We start from the raw sequence: 21,258 nt of genomic DNA, 5'->3' as shown, positions 1-21,258 counted from the left end.
TATATATACATATGTCTTAATTAGATTATCTAAAAAATAGTGCTCGATACCGTGGTAGAGCGCAATATATGTATGTGTGGGAAAAAAAATTAAGTAAAGATGAAGTAGTCTTGTGATTTTTTTCCCACACATACATATATATATATATATATATATATATATATATATATATATATATATATATATATATATATATATATATATACACACAGCCGAGGATAGATTTCTGTAAAACAGTGTTTCATACGTGAGTGTAGAGCGTGGTATTTAGTGGTATAAGAAAGAGACAAATAGACTGTTTCGTGGTTACCCACTCATCGGGAGATTTAATGAGAATGTGTTTTACCATCGCTTATTTACTGAGTGTACAGGGTGGTTTACATAATGGTAATGGCCGTATTCTACTGGCCTAACACTATCTCCAAAAACAGCACTACAACTTCAGATTTATCTGTCTCGACATTGAAGAATTCTACCTATCAATCAATGGACTGCGCATCACTACAGACACAAACAAGAAGATAATAGACTTTCTGGACGTCACATTCAATCTCAACCAGGACACCTACCAGCCATATACAAAACCTAACGGCACGCTGCAATAGGTTCACCGCAAAAGCAACCACCCACCCACTACAACAAGGAACATTCCAGGACCTTTTGACCGTGCCGCACCTCCATACCAGAAAGCACTGGATGAAAGCGCACCCAACTACACCCTACAATACAAACCTACCACAACTAAAAAAACAAAAACACTAACGCAACAACATCCTCGTTCAGCAAGAACGTTGGCACCAATATCGGACACAAATTCCTCGCACTAGTAGACAAGCACTTCCCAAAGGGTCACAAGCTCCATAAAACCTTCAACCGCAACACCATCGAGATTAGCTACAGTTGCATGAACACCACCAAACAGATTATTGATAACTACAACAAACATATACTGACACCCCCACAAGCAAACGATACCACCACCGCAAATGCACCAGAAGCAAACAAGACATGCAAGAATGTCAGGTGCAAACACTGTTGACATCTACTAATCAGACAAGAAGCAAGGAATGAATCAGAGACGGAGTTCAATTTAGCTCATGAGGAGACACGTGTTTTGGGCTGTACTCTAGTTACAGATCCAAACTACGTTCTAAAGAAAAGCCCGTGCGCCTCCTCCATTTATTAGGAAAATGGCCCTATTACATCACGGTGACTGAGGGAAGGGGGTAATCTCGACAACTCCAGTAAGACACAATATATGATAATACAAAAATGCAAATATGTTGACACTTGGTGATATCGCCCAGTCTCTTCTCTGCTTTGTCTGGTCTTGGAACCAAATATTCGGCCTTGGCTGCCAGCAGGCCGAGTCTGCACACAACACTGATAACGAGGCTAGCAATCTTTTGGATTGCTAGCTCTGCACAAATTGACAATACTTTATAGTATGGCCCTTAAGCATAAAGTTATGATGATAATATATACATAATTATTCTAACATTTCCCTCCTGTTTATCACATAACTTCCCCAGAATCTTCTTATCCCCAATAACTTCTTCTCACGATTTTCAGTTAATAGTTAATTTCTTTAGGGCCAAGTTATGTTTACACTCAGAGTTCAACATCATCATATTTTTATATATATATAGTCACCAGGGTCTGGAAACAGATCAGGAACACCGTCCAGGTAGGTATCCTCGTCATCAGATTCATCTTTCTTGTCGTCCGCCAGAAGGTGCATCTGAACAGTTCTATCATCTGCTGGGCTAATCGCTGTGGTAATCAGACGGTTAAGCAGAGAACCCAGACAGGGAATACAACTACATCCACACAACGTCAGTTTTGCTGCAAACACAGCCATAGATACTAGAATTGATGATACCAAGGACTTGTATTTGCCGAACACATTCAACCATCCATCCCACATAGGTGAGTGCTCTTCCATTTTACCGTTGAGGGTGCGAAGGCCTTCCAGTGCTCTGGTCAGGCTATCTTCTGCATCAGTGTATTTTGGTATGAAGTACAACACTGTTCACCCAATATTGCGCACACATCTCCTTTTTCCGCTAACAACATGTCTGGCGCCATACGGTTTTGAAAGGCCTTAAGGGAGGTTGCGGCGAGTTGATCAGTGACGACTTCAAGTCCGGCCTTTGTCCAATTTCCTAATCTCTGTATGTTGTAGTGGACATAGTTTATTTTGTCAACATTCTTGTTAATCGTACACCACCAGCAGACGGATGATTCGAATCCAGCTGCAACTTGATTTACCAATTTGTACTCGTCAGGTACACCTCTGGGGACACCTATTGTATCGATATAAGTTGGATCTCCAACACTTTGCCAGTTTACATCACGTGTAGTTATTTTCCAATGTTCGGATATCAAACTGTTCAGACGTGTTAACAATTTTTGTACAAATATTGATACATTTACTATGTGTAAGCAGTTGTCTGACGATAAGTTTCCTAACTGTTGTCCAGAGCCTAGTATGTAAATGCAGGTGTAATTAGCTTTTGTCACATGTTTATCAAATATTGGTTTCTGCTTTGTTTCTTTGGTTACAGGCTAGATTTTGTCCCATGTAGTGCAATTCCATTCAGGAGTTGTTTCGCAGATTACTTCAATTAAACCTTTTTGCCATGAGTAACCAATTAACAGCCAAAGGAGGAACCAATTATTACACACCAGTTGTTACTTTGAACATTTATCCACATCATCAAATGGTACGCTTACAACTGTGACTTCCAGCGCGTTTAGAACACTCTGGGTTATTCGGTGTTGCGCATTGTTTGATTTATGCAAACAATCACCAGGAAATATGGGTCTAGTCCACTTGACCATGCCCATAATTGGAAACCCCATCTGGACGTGTTGAACAGTGTGGAATTGGGTGGTCTATTTTGTCCATCAGGGAGTGATATGGTTAACACTAGATTTGGGCCTTAATGTTTCAGAGTTATTCGACTTTTAAAAAATTTAGCTTCTTCACTATCTCCCGGGGCCAGTAATTCATTCATTCATTATCAATAGACAATTCAAAACTTTGGCAACTGAACACATATTTACACACCTATGCTTGAGAAGGAACAGGATAAAGAGAATCTTATATTTCCTGCCCCCTTCAACATAATAAGTAGTCTTACTTAATGGATAGCCCAGATTCACAAGCTTACAAACCAAACAAATGCATCCAAATATAACAAAAAATAATATACACCTCACGGGATGATACAAAACAAATACAAAACCAGACACAAAATAAGTAGAATAATACATATAATCTATACTACAGTATAATATATGTAGTGACCAGAGTGTCCACTTCCCCCGTATTGTATGTCCTGTGAGGTACCACCAGTAATTTGGCCAGTCTGTTCCCGTGGTGGGAATCCTTTTAAGTTTAACACGAGCGAGCAGTAGAGAATATGAAGTGAGTTTTGGCCCAGGACGTATTTTGCTTTATTCATTATTGAAATGTTTTTTTTTCCACCTTATGTTGTATGTTTTGTATATAAGATTTCCAGTTCATTTGATCATCTATTTATACTCTCCAAAATCTTGTTTCTTTTACCCTTTCAATATCTACTCCGTCTATTTGTATTCGTGTTTGATGCTCTTTTCTACTGTTACCAAATAGCATTATTTTAGTTTTACTGAGATTCAAAGAGTCAAACCATTTTTTTAAATTTGTTCATTTATTCTGTTATTTGTATTATCTTCTGTGTGTTCTCTCCTGAACAGAAAGCAGTTGTGTCGTCTGCAAATAAAACTAACTTTAAGTCCTTTGTAGCTTTACAAATGTCGTTTGTATAAATATTAAACAATCTTGGTCCCAGTATTGATCCCTGGGGTACACCACAAGATATATCTAGCCGTGTTGACATATTTTCACCCATCTTCACATATTGCTTCCTGTTGGTTAAATAGCTTCTTATTCTTGATTAATTGATTTACAAATTGAGGTCCATTGTCATGTATAGATTTAGTTATACCCTATCTTGGTATTATATCTTTGCATAATGCTTTTACTACTGTTAGCACATCTGCTTTTCCTTTAAAAAATATTTCTACCCACTTTGAAAATGCATCTACTATGACCAGACAACACTGTTTTTCTTCACTCCTATTTTGTTCAATAAAATCCATGCATAGATGCTGGAACGGGTGTTTTGGTTTTGGGGAATTGGCCTCGCACAGGTCATGCATGACCTACAAATTTTTATTTTTATTTATTTTTTGAATAAGAATAAAAGCTGTAGGTAGTATAGTACTTCTGTATAAGGGTCACCATCCCTCCTGTTGAGACATGAGTACAACCATGGCTCAATACTGCTGCCCACTTATACAGATTTTTTTGGTAAAATTCATTTATTGTCTGGACATATATAGATGTCGTCTTTGTTCAACGTGGCTCCGTTTTTTGTTTTTGTTCTTTTTTTTTTTTTTTTGGTTTATTTTTCCATTTATCTTTTTCTTTTGGAGTACTTTGTTGTTGCATGTCTTTTAGTATATCATTATTCATTTCACTAGTTTGTAGTTTAAAACCTTGTATTTCTTCTTCTGCTGTTTGTTTTGCTGTTTTGTCCGCAAACGTGATATTGTCATGATCCGTGGTCCGGATCATGTTTTGTTTAGTTATGTTCTGTTAATTTTGGACTTCTTTAGTTCCCGTTTAGGCTTCCTTGTTTGTTTTTGTCACCATGGCGACTTATTTTGTTCACCTGTCTCTGATTAGTGCTCGCCCGCTCACCTGCTTCCCGAGTACCAATCAGAGGCATTATTTAAGTTACCTCTGCCAGTCAGTGGGCCTGGCTTCATTATTTATGTCACACTGTTTGTGTCACGCCTGTACCAATTAAGTTTCTTGTTCCATGCCATAGCTTCTGTTTTAGTCTTAGCTTGACGTGTTTTAGGCACGCCTTTCTTTTTATGTTGTTTGTGTTTTTGGTAGTTGGATGATTTATGTTAATAAATCCCATCCTACCTTTACACCTTCGTCCAGAGCCGTCTTTTTGCATTGAAAGAACGAACCGCAGCAAGCTGCATAACCCACGTGTGACAGATATTGCGTCCGTTCCGTTGGTGTGTGCCACACATTTGCACATTGCTATTTTAGCTGCTAACTGTACCGCTTTTAATATTACTTTTAATAGTTCTCCATGTGTTACAAGGTTTCCCGTTGACGTTATCATTCCTCTATTTTGCCAGTGTTGTGCAAATGTGTGCACTGTTGAGAATGCATATTGACTATCTGTGTGTATTGTAACATTTTGATCGTATTAATTTACTTGCTTTAGTGTTACTAGTTGTGCCGCTTGCATTGAGTCATTTGATGCTCATTTGATAGCTTTCAAAACTTCAGTTGCTGTAACAACCGCACATATCCTATTCTATTTTTATTTCACAGAATGCTGCTTCAGCTTCTAAATTCCACTCTATTGGTGTTGACATTTTTAGATCTTTTTCATACATTAATTTACTTAAAGGAGCTACTATTTCTGTGTAATTTGGTATCCAACTTCTACAGTTATTAGTTAATTCTAGAAATGACAATTTGCTTCTTTGTTTGTAGTTTTGGTGCTTGCAGCACTGCTGTTTTTCCGCTTCCCACAATAGTGCGTCCATCTTTGTTTAGAGAATGTCCTAGATATTTTACTTCTGTTTTGCATAATTGGACTTTTGTTTTGCTTACTTCGTGTCCTTCACTGTGTAGATGATTTAATAAGGCTAATGTATCTTTTCTATAGGTTTCCTTATCCGGTGATGCTAATAATATGTCATCCATGTATATCAAGACCTTTTTCTTCCTCCTGGAGGGTCGAATTTGGACATGCTTGCATGCATTGCTTGTGAAAAGATTGTCTGACTTTCCGCATACCCTTGAGGTAGTCTTGTATAGGTGTATCTTTTCCCTTTATAAGTAAATGCAAACCAAAATTGACTTTATTTATGTATTGGTATCGAGAAGAATGCATTACTGATATCAATCACTGTGAAATGTGTCCAATCCTGCATATGATGTTTAAAATTACAGCATTTATTTTCCTAATAAACACTAAATCAATATTCCTAATTCAAATGTTATACGTATTACTTCATGTAATTTTAAGTAACATTTTAAACCCACTAAAAACTGTCTAAGTGTATTAACTATAATTTTACAACTCAGAAGAGACATTCTTCCAATTCTTAATGTTTTATTTGTAATTATTATTCAACAATTATTCAAAGCAAACAGTTGAAATGGTTATATTACTCACATTATATTATCAAAAGTCTATAGCTAACTGAAAGCTGTTGAGATTGCCATGCCTCTTTATTTATTTAATGTTATGCCATTATCTTATCATAGCTCACCACCCAGATGTATGGTGTACTGCAAATGTCTAAAAAATATTCTAACCTAAGAATGTTAGACTACACTTTAAAGTTAAACAACTTAAAACTTACACTTAATACATTTATTTTCTAACTTGCACTCCTGGTGCGCCATACGCACACACACACACACACACACACACACACACACACACACACAAGGTTATGTGTGTGCGTGAGTGCACATTCTAAGAGATAAGGCGAACACACTCGAAGAGCGTTTTTCTTTTTTTTTTTCTTTTTCTTCCTCAGCCTCTAAACATGTAACTTATTTTATATCATTTTATCATGCTATACATATCGACTCTTATTATAGTTATTAATCTAGGTTTTTATTTGTTCCATTATTTTAATTATAGATATATATACATATATATTTGTATATATAAAAGCGCTATTTATATATCCAAACATACATGTATATCTTCAATCTACATTTTCTTCATAACTTATTTCAATATCCCCCATTATCTCTTGTTCGCATTAGTTTATTCCATTTTGCATTAATTCTTCCTATTGATTTCTTCCCATTTCACTTAAACTACCAAACAAACAAATACACAAACTTGCAGCGAACCACAACCAACAGCCTACCACTTGTGAATACCTTCATTTGTCACTTTCTCATCTTTTCTTCACTTTCGTTTTCCTTTACAAACAACATCCTGTATCCATCTCCTCCTTACACTTCACACAATGTTTCTATTTTCTGTTCTCCTCTCCTAGAAACCATTCACTTAACGTAAGGTTATAAACATTCGTTTTCCATATTTTCTCAATCCATTCTCTTCACCCTCAATCTTCCTTCACCTGCTCTCTCTCTCTCTTTTTCCCTCTCTCTCTTTTCACAATACAAACACAACAATCCAAAATAAATCAGTCTTATAAAATACAACATGGTCAGCAGCAATCCAAAACCTTTTAATGTCATGCATCTTTATTTATCTCTTAACAATCATTCCTCCTTCATAACCTGAATTTTAGAATTTTAAACTTTAGATATGATTTAGACAAAAAAAAAAAATCCTTTGTCTCACACGCCATTAGACTGTACAACTCCTCTCTGGGGGAGCTAGGATGACAGGGGATGCAAAACAATAACAGTGCAATACTTTTTCATAACATGGTCATTAATGCCTAGTTTCTCTTGTGATATTCTTATTTTACTGTTATATTTTCATTGTCATTGTTGCTTTTTATTTTTATTCTATTATAATATTTTTCTATTTTGTTTCCATTTATACCCCCATTATTTACTTTTTACTTTTTAAACTCAATCTCAATTTTGTACACTGCTGCTGGGATTTTAATTTTCCTGAGGGAACTCTCCTGAAGGAATCAATAGAGTGCTATCTATCTATTACTAATCCGAGCACAGTTCATGACGTCTCGTCCTTGTAAACACTGGACAGACTTCTTATCTTGCAGACATTTATTTCCATTTAGTTTTATTCTCTACATGTAATTCTACATGCTTCAGTGTCACATAGAAATTTGCTTTCTTTGTTATTTATTTCAATTATTATTTCTGGTTTACTTGCTGTCTGTTTACTTAAGTTCTCATAACTTAGTATGTCCTCTGATTAGATTTTGTTTAACGCTGATCTACGTTTTGTTTTTTCTCAGGACAGTCTCGTGCTAAATGTCCTTCTCTGCCACAACGCCAACATGCAGTAGGGTGTATCCGCTGCCGTTGTTGTTTTCTCCTATTTTGGTTATAATAGATTGTAATAGACCATATCAGATCTGCGTTTCTTTGGGTCCCTCTTTCCATTTTGAGAATTTGGAGTAATCCGTCGTACTTTACAGAGCCGAACTTATAAGGATTACTTTTGTCTTTGTTGTAAGATAGTGGTTCAATTTATTATTGTGGTACATGTCACTTCTACTGGAGGTTTTTCCCCCAGTGGAGATGTCTTGCCTGGTGCCTCCACAATAACCCACTATTACTTCTCACAACTTTAGTATGGAGTGATCGCCTAGTGGCGATAACTCCCACACACTCTCACGTTCATACCTTTCACACTTGTTTTACGGAAGTTTCAGTACTTGTGGACTCCGACGTCCTTATATGGCCTCTTCTGTTTTAGAATTGTCGGTTTTTACGTGGACTCCGATGTCCTTAATTTGGTTTATTTTCAATGTTGAATCTTACGGAAGTTTCATTCTTTGCGGACTCCGACGTCCTTCTGATTTGTAGGCCTTTTTACCTGTTAGAGCCTAGGATTTACAGGGTTTGTTTTTGCGTCGTAACCCTTAGTCACACGCTTTTTGTATGCGTCGTAACCCTTAGTTACACGCTTTTTTTTCTTCTTCTATGCGTCGTAACCCTCAGTCACACGCTATTTTTCCTTTGTAATTCAAAACGTACTCACTGAAATCTGCGTTCCTTCCTCTTGTCCTCGGTTCCCCGTCAGTCGTCAGATCCAGCCAGGGTGCAGAAAAAGCAGCTCCTCAATGGGAGATGTGGGTGCCATGGTCTTCTGGTTTTACTCACCAGGCTGGAATCGTCAGACGTGTTGGGATCCGACTCGAAGGACCAAAGAGATGTCAGGTGCAAACACTGTTGACATCTACTAATCAGACAAGAAGCAAGGAATGAATCAGAGACGGAGTTCAATTTAGCTCATGAGGAGACACGTGTTTTGGGCTGTACTCTAGTTACAGATCCAAACTACGTTCTAAAGAAAAGCCCGTGCGCCTCCTCCATTTATTAGGAAAATGGCCCTATTACATCACGGTGACTGAGGGAAGGGGGTAATCTCGACAACTCCAGTAAGACACAATATATGATAATACAAAAATGCAAATATGTTGACACTTGGTGATATCGCCCAGTCTCTTCTCTGCTTTGTCTGGTCTTGGAACCAAATATTCGGCCTTGGCTGCCAGCAGGCCGAGTCTGCACACAACACTGATAACGAGGCTAGCAATCTTTTGGATTGCTAGCTCTGCACAAATTGACAATACTTTATAGTATGGCCCTTAAGCATAAAGTTATGATGATAATATATACATAATTATTCTAACAAAGAACACTTGCCCACTTGACGCAAACTGCCTACCATCATCAGTCATTTACCAAGCCACAGTTAGGTGCAAAGACAACAACAAGACGGACATGTACATTGGACTAACGGAAAACAACTTCAAAACAAGATATAAGAACCACAACGCCTCATTCCGCCACGCTAAACACAAAAATTCCACCGAACTCAGCAAGCATATCTGGAACCTGAAGGACAACAACATTAAACACTGTATTTCCTGGTGCATGGTATCATCACATAAGCCGCATAGCAGTTCCAGTAAAAGGTGCGACCTATGTCTCTAAGAGAAATTCCTCATTCCACACTAAACAAACGAAATGAGCTGGTATCCTCATGCCGCCACAGGAACAAAGCCCTTTTTGTGCAACACTTAAATTGTTGTTAAAGTATGCACTGCATAAATTAGATTAAGCAGATTAGCCCATTACCATGATCTAAACCATCCTGTACACTCAGTATATAAGCGATCGTAAAGCACATTCTCATCAAATCTCCTGTTGAGTTGGTACCCACGAAACAGTCTTGTTGAGATGAACCTGTAGTCCATTTGTCTCTTTCCTATACTACTATATGTATATATATATATATATGTATATGTATATATATATATATATATATATATGTATATATATATATATGTAAATATATATATGTATATATATATATATATATATATATATATATATATATATATATATATATATCCATCCTTCCATCCATTTTCTACCGCTTGTCCCTCTCGGGGTTATGGGAGTATATACATTATATACTGTATATATATACAATTTTGGATGTGCGTTCGTGTCTAACAGAGGCCAGCCATTGTGGAAAGGCCATATCTACATTATCTACATATACTGTATACACAAACACCCACACACACACATGCATCCCAAATTGCGTGCAAGCTCACACCCAAATGCATGTACCTTTAGCATTGTTTAACACGAGTATCCAACAATGTAAACAAAATTTGGAAGTCAGAAAAAAGGAAAATCATCATTGGTCCCCTTTAATAATTGATGACTGATGTTTAATAAATGGGTGCGGTCAAATCAGGGTCTTCTCTCATCCATCTTTTTGGCACTTTCAGATGGAATGGTACGGCCTCTTCATTCAAATGAATACCTGATGGACTTTTTACTGGATGATGGATGCATCGTCTTTTCTCTAAGAAGAGTGATGTGGAGAACACCTCTGTGTTTCAACAATGATTTTTATGTGGATTTTCACTATCAACAGGTGACCAGATGACCGGCTGAACATTCCAGTGCACATTTCCTAGTCGTTTCGGTGAAGACTTTTGTCTTTCTCTGTAGCTTTTGGATGACTACCTGAACGGTAATCGTATTCATGAATCTTCAGTCCAGCAAATGGCGGAACTGTCAGCTTTGCAATATCTGTCCTTGGGACTGAAGGACCAACCCTCATTGTGAGTGTTTTTGATCATTTGGGATGTTTATTATTACCTTTTCATTGACATTTTATTAGCACTCATCTGTTGACAATGTTTGAAATCACTGATAGTCTATAGTTGAGGTTGTCATGAGGTTGTGAAGGTTGAGTCCCGCTCAGTGACAGTGTGAAAGCTTGTTTGTAAACCTGTATATATGTCCCGTGATTGACAAAGTCAGCTGTGATAAAGTCTAGCTCACCATCACCCTGAACAGGAATAGCATGAATATTTGTACAATCTGTACGAGTGTGTAGTGTTTTATTTTCAGCATGATGGAGAAAGTTAAATGAGAAGTGTTTTTTGATTCCCAAGTGTTTCTTTAAATGACCGATCTACTGTGTGCATGTTTCCTGTCAGGCAGGAGATAAAGAAATACCTTCCTTCCGCGGAGGGACAGAAAGCTAAAATGGATGAGATCCACTCTTCCTGTGTGAGCAAGATACAAGCAATGCAGTCCCTCAGCCCTCTGGATGCCAAAATACAATTTGTTGGTTAGTATTAAATTTCTTCTCCACATTCTGCCCAGAGGAGCTTAAATACCGTTCACGTTTATTAGCATTTGTACTGAAAGTGCGTTACGTTTATTCAGTGAAAGGGGACTATTTACTTTATTGACAATGTTCATATTGCTTGTTTAAAGTAATTAATAAGGCACACTTTAAATACTTGCAATCACAATGTTAGTGCAAATAAGTTGGAGGAACGTCTATTTTGTATTGTGTTTATAATATTGAAGAGTACTTTATGTAACTGTTTAATTGCATTTATGGCGGAAGTATCTATGTAGGGGGCAGCACGGTGGAAGAGGGGTTAGTGCATCTGCCTCACAATACGAAGGTTCTGAGTAGTCCTGGGTTCAATCCCGGGCTCGGGATCTTTCTGTGTGGAGTTTGCATGTTCTCCCCGTGACTGCGTGGGTTCCCTCCGGGTACTCTGGCTTCCTCCCACTTCCAAAGACATGCACCTGGGGATAGGTTGATTGGCAACACTAAATTGGCCCTAGTGTGTGAATGTGAGTGTGAATGTTGTATGTCTATTTGTGTTGGCCCTGCGATGAGGTGGCGACTTGTCCAGGGTGTACCCCGCCTTCCGCCCGATTGTAGCTGAGATAGGCTCCAGCACCCCCCGCCACCCCGAAGGGAATAAGCGGTAGAAAATGGATGGATGGATGGATCTATGTAGTAATAAGGTTTTGGACACTGTATCATGTGGAGTGGTAGTCAGGTACAGTGGAGTGGAGCCACACAGTGTTTGACCTCTGTCACGCCCCTCTTTATTTCTCTCGATATATTTTTCTTTATACCTGCTTTTTTCTTTCACGTTGTTATCGTTTGACATTTTTGTAATGATTGACTTTGTAAGTAAATTATACACAAAGCGATAGCATTAGCATTAGGAGGCTGCGCTGCCTTTTTCCTCCTGACGACTTTGCGTTTCACTTTCAGTGTTTCTGAGAGAGCAGCCTCAGTTTGTCTCCAACACATACTTGGCGCAGAAAGTCAGCCAACGTGACTGTCCTTCACCCTGCATGGTCAGCGTCAGCCATAATGGAGTGCTTTTTATCCATCCCAAAACACAGGTATTTCATGTAGTTGGCGATTATTCACTCATACTTTACTGTATTTTCTTCAGTACCATCAATCAACCTATTAATCACAAGTGCCTTGAAGAGCTGCACAAACCACGAAGACATTCCCTGATCTGTACCCATATCCGGGCAAGGAAAAACTCCAAAAGCCCAACATTCTTCCATTTTTATTTTGTCAATTACTTCCGCAATTACATCCATTCATTTTCTGGATAATCTTACTTATCTCACCATATGAAATATAACTTACTTCACTAATTATTATGTATTTATTGTTATTATTACTTATGGAGTATATTGTGAATAAATGGAGAACAGGAAGTGAACAAAGGTTTTAGCAACTGCTATGTAAAGGAAAAGGGGTAGGACTAAATAAGCTCTGCTTCTTCCTACTCCTTTTTGAACATGTTGAATAGAGAAACTGGAAATTGTGGTTTATCATGTTGTATGCATGCATGTTCCAAATAAACACAAACGCAACTCAACTCAACTCAACCCATACAAAGTATTTCAACATCAAAATAGTCAGCTTATTTGGCTTTTATTGACATATTCCAAAAACATTGTGTAATTCCACATTCCCCAAGAAACATTCCAATTCAAAAAAGCCACTTTTTACAAAGTCCAAATGTATCAACTCATTCCAAAATTCCATTTCTTGTCCCAAAAATTTAAATTGTTTCCACATTTCTCAACGCATTCAAACCATTACAGCATCAAATAGGATAACAGTTTTTTTGCAACCTGAAAATTCCCATTGTACCTAAATTAAAACATTTTCATACATCATTTCAGTTCAACTTACATGATTTTCACATGAAATCTCCACAAACATTTCCTTGTCATTGTATGTCATGTTTTAACTGCATTAGATAGTTTAAATGTATTGTGTTGTTATGTTTGTGGTCAGCTTATGATAGTAATTTGTCAAACTTTATCTAAAAATGTTTGCTCATATTGATTGCAGAGTTGCTTTAAATTCAATGTTAGCCAATATTATAGATAGGATATAGTATAGTGCAGCCTATCAGTTCAGTTTCAGTTTATTTCGAACATGCATACGATACAATGTATTATATCGTATTCATTGTATTCATCACACAATTCCAGTTGTTTCATTACAGCACGTCCGAAAAGGAGTAGGAAGAAGCAGAGCTTATTTAATCCTACCCCTTTTTCATACCATAGCAATTTTATCCAATTTCCTTGTTCTCTTTAACAGAACAGTGAACAAATAAATAATAAATACATCATATACCATAGTAAGCAAACAAATATTAAATACATAAATAATATTTGTCTCAATAAAAAAGAAAAGAAAAAAGGCGTTCAAGATGTTCATCATAATTATTGTTCTGTGTACTTTGTGAACACTTGTAGTTTGAACAGTTTCTTAAACTGAATCATATTGGTGCTTTGTTCGATTTATTTGGTTAATCCATTCCATAATTTAATTCCACCTACTGATATACTAAAGATTGTAAGTGTTGTACGAGCATACACATGTTTTAAATTAGATTTTCCTCTAAGGTTATATTTCTCCTCTTTTGTTGAGAAGAATTGTTGTACATTCTTGGGTAGCAGGTTATAGTTTGCTTTGTACATCATTTTAGCTGTTTGCAAATGCACCAAATCGTTGAATTTCAATAATTGTCATTCAATACATAAAGGGTTTGTATGTTCTCTATATCCAACATTATGTATTATTCTAATTTATCTTTTGTGTAACATCGTTAGTGAATGAAGCGCACATTTGTAGTTATTTCCCCATATTTCTACACAATAACTCATGGTAACACTAGCGAGCAGTAGACTTAACAACAACATGACAGCAAATATTTAGTTGTTTCCTTGGGACTGCTTTTGTGTATATGCTTGCGCCACAGCAAGCAGTGATTGAGAATCGTGAACATCAGACCAACGTTTAATCAGTCAACTTTCAATTTGTAATTGTGAAAAATATGAACATGTAAAAAGTATATATACGTAATTATTTTATTTTTACTACCAATGCTAACATAGGCTAGCGGGTGGTGTTCCTGTAATGTAAGTGTAACTTTGAGCAAGCTGCAAAAAGCCCCTTTAAAGTGTACATAATACTCCATCCATCCATCCATTTTCTACCGCTTGTCCCTTTCATAATACTGTGTTTGATAAAATGGCTAAATGTCTCTTTCCTTTTCAGGAGCAAGTTTTTCAAATTCCTCTGCTTGACGTTCAGTCCATGCGGACTATACGACCTAAAAAAGCAGGAAAGCTGCCGTCAATGGACATCAACTATGGCCAACCCAATCAACCCAAGAAAGTGACAATTTGTCTCAAACAGGTGATTGTAACCTTTGCTCGTTAATTGCTGCTCAGAGGGTGTCATAGGTTACACAGCTTTTCCTGATATCAGAAGACGACTTGCAACTTCTCCCTGACATTTCAATCCACTCCAATTATTTCTGACATGCTCGGCAAAGTTACAATAATTAACATAGCGTGTTCAAAGTTATACACAGCAGATCTTGTTTAATCCTAATCCAGTATTCCCATACATGCTTTATTAATGATGGGTTGCCACAAATAAATGGAATGTGGACTGCCACAGATAAACTTGGTGCAACCTATTTGCTCAACTCATTACCACATTATAGGGAAAGTGTGAATGTAGCTTGTCGTTACAACTACCGTGTTTTCCGGACTATAAAGTGCACTTAAAATACTTTTTTTTCCTCAAAACTCGACAGTGCGCCTAATAACCCAGTGTGCCTAATGTACGGAATACTTCTGGTTTTGCTCACCGACCTCAAAGCAATTTTATTTGGTACATGGTGTAATGATAAGTGTGGCAGAGATATGTTGTAAAAAGTATGATGGCAATATCACTCAAGTAAACAACACCAACATTTTATATGTTCCATTGAAAATATAGAACATTACACACGGCACTCAAAAATATATCAAAGCGTTTTAGTACGACTTTGGTAAGCTATGAAGCCGCACCACTTGGTGGATTGTTGGTGCATTAAACATACGAGTATTATTATGGTGTGTGTATAAGGTAAGACATATTATCTGGCGTTTTGTGTCGCAATATTATGCAAAAGCAACTTTTTTTTACCTTCTGGTACCTACTGATCTGTATTTGGGATCTTCATAAATCCTGAAAAATTGCGCGCATCCGCCTTTGTAGTCCGTACCGACGACGTAGTCGATAAGCTTCTTCTTTTTCTCCATCTTCTTGTTATGGGACATTCATACTCTGCTGTTGCCATTTCTAATATAAAGTAGTGTAAATTTCTTACTTATATCTGTCAGTAAACTCGCCATGAAAGCGCAAAAACATACCGGTGTAGTGAGTTTAAATTATTCACCCAAGGAACTTTAGTTATTAGAGTTGCGGTCGGACCGTTTTTCGCGGGACAACATTTACGGCCTTCGTTGTTGTTTCCGGATGAGGAGACGCTGCTCCGTTATTGATTGAAGTAAAGTCTGAATGTCATTAAAACAGTTAGCTCCATCTTTTGACACTTCTTCCATTCCCGTCCTAAAATCCGGTGCGCCTTTTATATGAAAAAAGATCGCAAATAGACCATTCATCGGCAGTGCGCCTTATAATCCAGTGCACCCTATGGTGTATGTATGTTACGCGCATCTATAGCCTCATTTAGAAAACTCTCCGTGAATTCCAACGTAAACATTGCATAAGCACAAAGTTCATAATGTACGTACGCCAATGTTCCCTCTAATTGTTCATGTGTGTGAGCAAACACAAAAACTCCCTGAGCATTCAGCGGAGCACATGTGAGCAACATCACACGTGGCAATACCAGCAGCACACCTGTCTCAAACCAATCTTTTATAATAACACTCAAATGAGAGGAGTCATTTTCATGAGATTATTTTGTAATATTAGTGATTTGGCCCACTTGTAATGAAAATAAAAGAAATCTTGTTTTTCATAAGCTATGGATTAGTATTGTACAATATGTCTGGGTGGGGGTCCTGCTTTGGAAATCATTTGTACCCCTTTCAGAGATCACATTTAGTTCCCCTTAAACATCCTCATGTTGCACAATGAAATGTAAGCATAGGATGAAGTGTGCATTCCTGTAACTTTCTCTAGTAACAACATTCCATGATTAATATCAATAAATTAACATTAATAATAAATGACAGTAGAATAAGCACACGTATGACTGAGGAGTCATAGTGTAACTTTGTGTGGTGTGTGAGTTGTCCGACTTTTTGTGTGGCCATAAACGCACCAGTGGGTTAGTGCTATGCGTGTTGGTGACAGATGACAAGTTGGTTTTGGCCTGATGACTAGTTTTTCGAGTTAGAAGTTTTTTACTCATGTTTTTGGTGTGGTTATGGCCGAAAATAAACAGTTTTGCTCAATAAAGTGATCGATATAATTCCTGTCCTCGAAGCATCTTGATAGACGTTACAATAATTGAACGGTGTTCAATTGAACGGTGTTGACGAACACCGTTAGGGCCGCTTGTTGTCACTGTCACTCAGAGTTGCATTGCAAAATTACACAGAATAAATGATGTGTTTATTTTGTTTAGAATTCAGATGGGATTTGATTTGGTGCGCGGCATATATTTGCTGTGCGCAGAGGACGCTCAGGCGCGCACCTTAGAGGGAACGTTGACGTACGCCAAGAAATAATACAACCATTCTGCACAGAATTTTACACATTCTTCTCTTTATAAATCACACTTGCAGTGAAGTGTGCGCAGAAGAGTTCCTCCTCAGTGTCCTTCCACAACCATCCATAACAGGGCAAGAGGGTGCGTTTTTTGCATCGGTCACAGCAGTCAGTCACGTTTGTTGTATAGTGGAATAAGATCAACACTCTTGTCAGTCATCCACTCTCTTTGTCCCTGTGGGTGGAGGCGTGGACCGGGCAGGTACCATAGACAAGCAGAAAAGTTCAGCCTCGTACCATTAACATAAGTTAATGTAGTAGGCGTCATCAGGTTCACCCCCAAAATCTAATCACTTGTTCCTGATCCCATTTCGAACATTACCTTAAAGTTTCATGAAAATTCACCCATACATTTTTTTGTCAAATTTCTAATTTACTGACCGACCGATAAACCTGGCGATCACATAACCTTGTAGCCCAGGTAATAATTATAGTTATTAGTTTAAATGCAGAAAACAATGCAACATACGTAGAAATTACACATTTAATAGATAAAGTAACTTTATAGAAGACTTCTGTTGGCAAAGACGGTGATGACCGGAGAAGGAGGACAGAAGGAAAGAGCCACACGGACACCACCTTAATGCTTTGGAGTTATTTCTTCCTTGAGCTAAATTGTGATTCTCACCTTCTTTATCAAGGTGCTGACAGTTGCCACTTTCTTCAGCCACATTGCGGTATTATTTTGCAGCCATCCTGGATTTTTAAAAAAAGGACAGAAACGGAAGGAATTACTAACCCTAAAAGTTTTAAAGGCAATACTATTCTAGAATACTTTATAACAGAAATGTTTCCACACTAAAAACTAACTCTGGGAAAAAAAGAGGTGAGACTGCAAAATAAAGCCACTGTGTGAGTCATAAAAAACCTGTATTTTCAGTAAATTGCAAAGTGATTGGGGGGAACACCCAATAAAATGTGTAATTGTTGTGTTTGTCATGATCCGTTACCTGGGTCATGGCATGATTTATGTTTGGGAGTTTTCCTGTTTCCGTCTGTTTCCTGGGTGGGTGCACCTTCTTTCCCTGTTTACTGTCGCTTTCCATGGGCACTGATTCTCCTCACCTGTCTTTGTTTAGCAATTAGTGTTCCCACCAGGTGTTTTGGTTAATCACTCCCCTTTATAGTTTCATGTCACCCAGCATTAGTTGCCGGGTCAATGTTTGCGATTGGCAACAGTTACGTTCTCCCGGTTTTTCTCCTCGCTCTAGTGATTTTTGTACAGACTAGCTTTCCTCGTTTTTCCACCCTTAGTGACATTTTGGTTTTGTTTAGCTCCACGCTTGCTAGCGTCTTCAGTTTTGTATTTTTGTCCTGCGTTTAATTAATTAAAAACCTTAATCTTTTTTATTTTTTTTATTTTTTATTATGAATTTATTGATCAATCAACAAAACAATACACAACACCACAACAATGCAATCCAATTCCAAAACCAAACCCGTCCCAGCAACATTAAGAACAACAATAAACAGAGCAAATGAGGACACACAAATCCAAATGTAGTGAAACAAAAATGAACATTATCGACAACAGCATCAATATTGGTAACAATTTCAAAATAGCAGTGACTAAAAAAAACCCTCATTGATATCATCATTAAAAACATTAATAAAAAATTCTAAAAAAATTGAACAATAGTGTCACAGTGGCTTACACTTGCATCACATCCCATAAGCCCGACAACACACCGCGTCCAACATTTTCCACAAAGATATAATAAGTCATATTTTGGTTCATTTATTAGTTGAAACAAATTTAAATAATGGATCCCATATTCCAATATATGACTCATTATTATCTAAACTAAATGCAGTTTGTTCTACTGATATCATCTCCATAGCTTGTGTGTACCAGTCAGTATGAGTTGGACTATCAACAGCTTTCATCCCAAAAAACCTTAATCTTACCTGCACGCTACTCCTGCTTGTTTCCTGCCTTGGAAGGAACGCTACCAGCGCAGCTATGCGCCCCCGAAGACGTAACAGTGTTTAATAAATGAAACCAATAGAATAGTGGGATAAAAAAGTGACAGTTTAAAATGATGCACATCAGAAATATTGTGAATATAATAAAAAATTGGCAAAATTACTAGTCCAGGGTGTACCTCACTTCTCACACAAAGGCAGCTGGGAGGGTTCAGCTCACCAAAGATCCTAATGTGGACAATCATTATAGAAAATATCCATCCATCCATCCATTTTCTACCGCTTGTCCCTTTTGGGGTTGCGGGGGGTTGCTGGAGCCTATCTATAGAAAATATATGGATGTTTATTATTTTATACTACAAATGATGTTATATGTTTCGTGTGTGACTCGACTTTTTCCGTGGTGTGCTTGTTTCTTTTAGGCGAAGGAGTTGTGTCACATCCTTGCTATGATAATGGAAGAGCTGATCCGTCCCTCAGTCAAGAGCAGCGTTTCTAATCACCAGTAGACCGTGTCTGTTTTCATTTGACCATGTTTATTCTTTTAACTTAACTAGAATACATGACGTACAATATATGCACACTTGTTGATAATGATCATGTCATCTTGATAATAACCATGTAATCATGCTTACAGCTGCATAGACATGCATCTTTTATGGCAGTTTTCCAACTATAAAACTTTCCATACTGTGTAAAATAAAGAAACTCAAAAATGTATTGTAATTTGTGCACTTCTTGTTTTTAAAAATCAGATGTACAGTATATTATATGCCAATTATACCCTGTGAAATTGTTCAAGTACATCATAAAAGGGGACTTATGATGATTCTATTCTACATTTAACACTTACTTGAGGTCTAAATAATATGTATTGGATATGCTTTGGTGTAAATAAAGTCACATTTATAACGTGCTTTCTGTGTCTTTCTGCAAGTGGTTGGTGTGTAGAAAAGTTCCCTTTAAATTGTATGTTGTTTGTAAATTTATTACAAATAAAAACCTCAAAAATCACATGTACATAAGTATTCACAGCCTTTGCTCAATACTTTGTTGATGTACCTTTGGCAGCAATTACAACCTGAAGTCTTTTTGAATACGATGCCACAAGCTTGGCACACCTATCTTTGGGCAGTCAATCAATCAATCAATGTTTATTTATATAGCCCTAAATCACAAGTGTCTCAAAGGGCTGCACAAGCCACAACGACATCCTCGGTACAGAGCCCACATAAGGGCAAGGAAAAACTCACCCCAGTGGGACGTCGATGTGAATGACTATGAGAAACCTTGGAGAGGACCGCATATGTGGGTAACCCCCCCTCTAGGGGAGACCGAATGCAATGGATGTCGAGTGGGTCTGACATAATATTGTGAGAGTCCAGTTCATAGTGGATCCAACATAATAGTAAGAGTCCAGTCCATAGTGGGGCCAGCAGGACACCATCCCGAGCGGAGACGAGTCAGCAGTGCAGAGATGTTCCCAACCGATGCACAGGCGAGCGGTCCTCCCCGGGTCCCGACTCTGGACAGCCAGCACTTCATCCATGGCCACCGGACCTGTGTGTCTCCCCCTCCACAAGGGAGAGGGGAGCAGAGGAGAAAAGAAAAGAAACGGCAGATCAACTGGTCTAAAAGGGGGGTCTATTTAAAGGCTAGAGTATACAAATGAGTTTTAAGATGGGACTTAAATGCTTCTACTGAGGTAGCATCTCTAATTGTTACCGGGAGGGCATTCCACATTACTGGAGCCCGAATACAAAACGCTCTATAGCCCGCAGACTTTTTTTGGGCTCTGGGAATCACTAATACAGTCTCGCCCATTGTTCTTTGCATCACCTCTCAAGCTCCATCAGGTTGGATAGGAAGGTTTTCATCCAGGATGTCTCTATATCAGGGATGGGAAAACTACGGCCCGGGGGCCACATCTGGCCCGTTGTTTTTTTTAATCCGGCCCGCCAAATATTAGGACAAAATTAGGCAAAGATGAGTTTTGAGAATTGCCACAACAAAACTGATACTAGACTTCAACGCATTGGCAAAAAAAGGGTGATCAGCAACACTGCTCCCACTGAAAGAGAATGTAAGTGTTTACCCTACAATACCATTTTTGTGTTTCTTTGAGGTTCTGATATGAAAATACATGTATAGCCCA

General features: G+C 37.8%; 1 protein-coding gene and 1 long non-coding RNA gene across 3 annotated transcripts in view; one reads left to right on the top strand and one right to left on the bottom strand.

Annotated features, from left to right (window-relative positions):
* myo15b (myosin XVB) overlaps window positions 1–19,956 on the top strand; it is a 194,484-nt gene extending 174,528 nt beyond the window's left edge. The window contains exons 61-66 of the mRNA XM_072914051.1: window positions 10,525–10,673; window positions 10,751–10,863; window positions 11,245–11,378; window positions 12,333–12,466; window positions 14,661–14,801; window positions 19,526–19,956. Of these exons, the coding sequence (XP_072770152.1) occupies window positions 10,525–10,673; window positions 10,751–10,863; window positions 11,245–11,378; window positions 12,333–12,466; window positions 14,661–14,801; window positions 19,526–19,612 (758 nt within the window). The 3' untranslated portion in view covers window positions 19,613–19,956. The remainder of the gene's footprint in view (window positions 1–10,524; window positions 10,674–10,750; window positions 10,864–11,244; window positions 11,379–12,332; window positions 12,467–14,660; window positions 14,802–19,525) is intronic.
* Window positions 17,169–18,267, bottom strand: LOC133610070 (uncharacterized). Of its 2 annotated transcripts, none has more exons than XR_009815830.1 (3): window positions 18,128–18,267; window positions 17,806–17,873; window positions 17,169–17,692 (listed from the first exon to the last, which is right to left on the bottom strand). It is a non-coding gene; the product is annotated as an uncharacterized lncRNA (long non-coding RNA). The 2 variants fall into 2 exon arrangements; XR_009815831.1 differs by having other exon boundaries at window positions 17,169–17,352.
* Window positions 19,957–21,258: the final 1,302 nt, after the last annotated feature.

Source organism: Nerophis lumbriciformis, linkage group LG11 (assembly GCF_033978685.3).
Source record: "Nerophis lumbriciformis linkage group LG11, RoL_Nlum_v2.1, whole genome shotgun sequence".
Lineage (NCBI taxonomy): Eukaryota > Metazoa > Chordata > Actinopteri > Syngnathiformes > Syngnathidae > Nerophis > Nerophis lumbriciformis.
The sequence above is the reverse complement of the archived record's forward strand: the minus strand, read 5'-3'. Positions and strand labels throughout refer to the sequence as shown.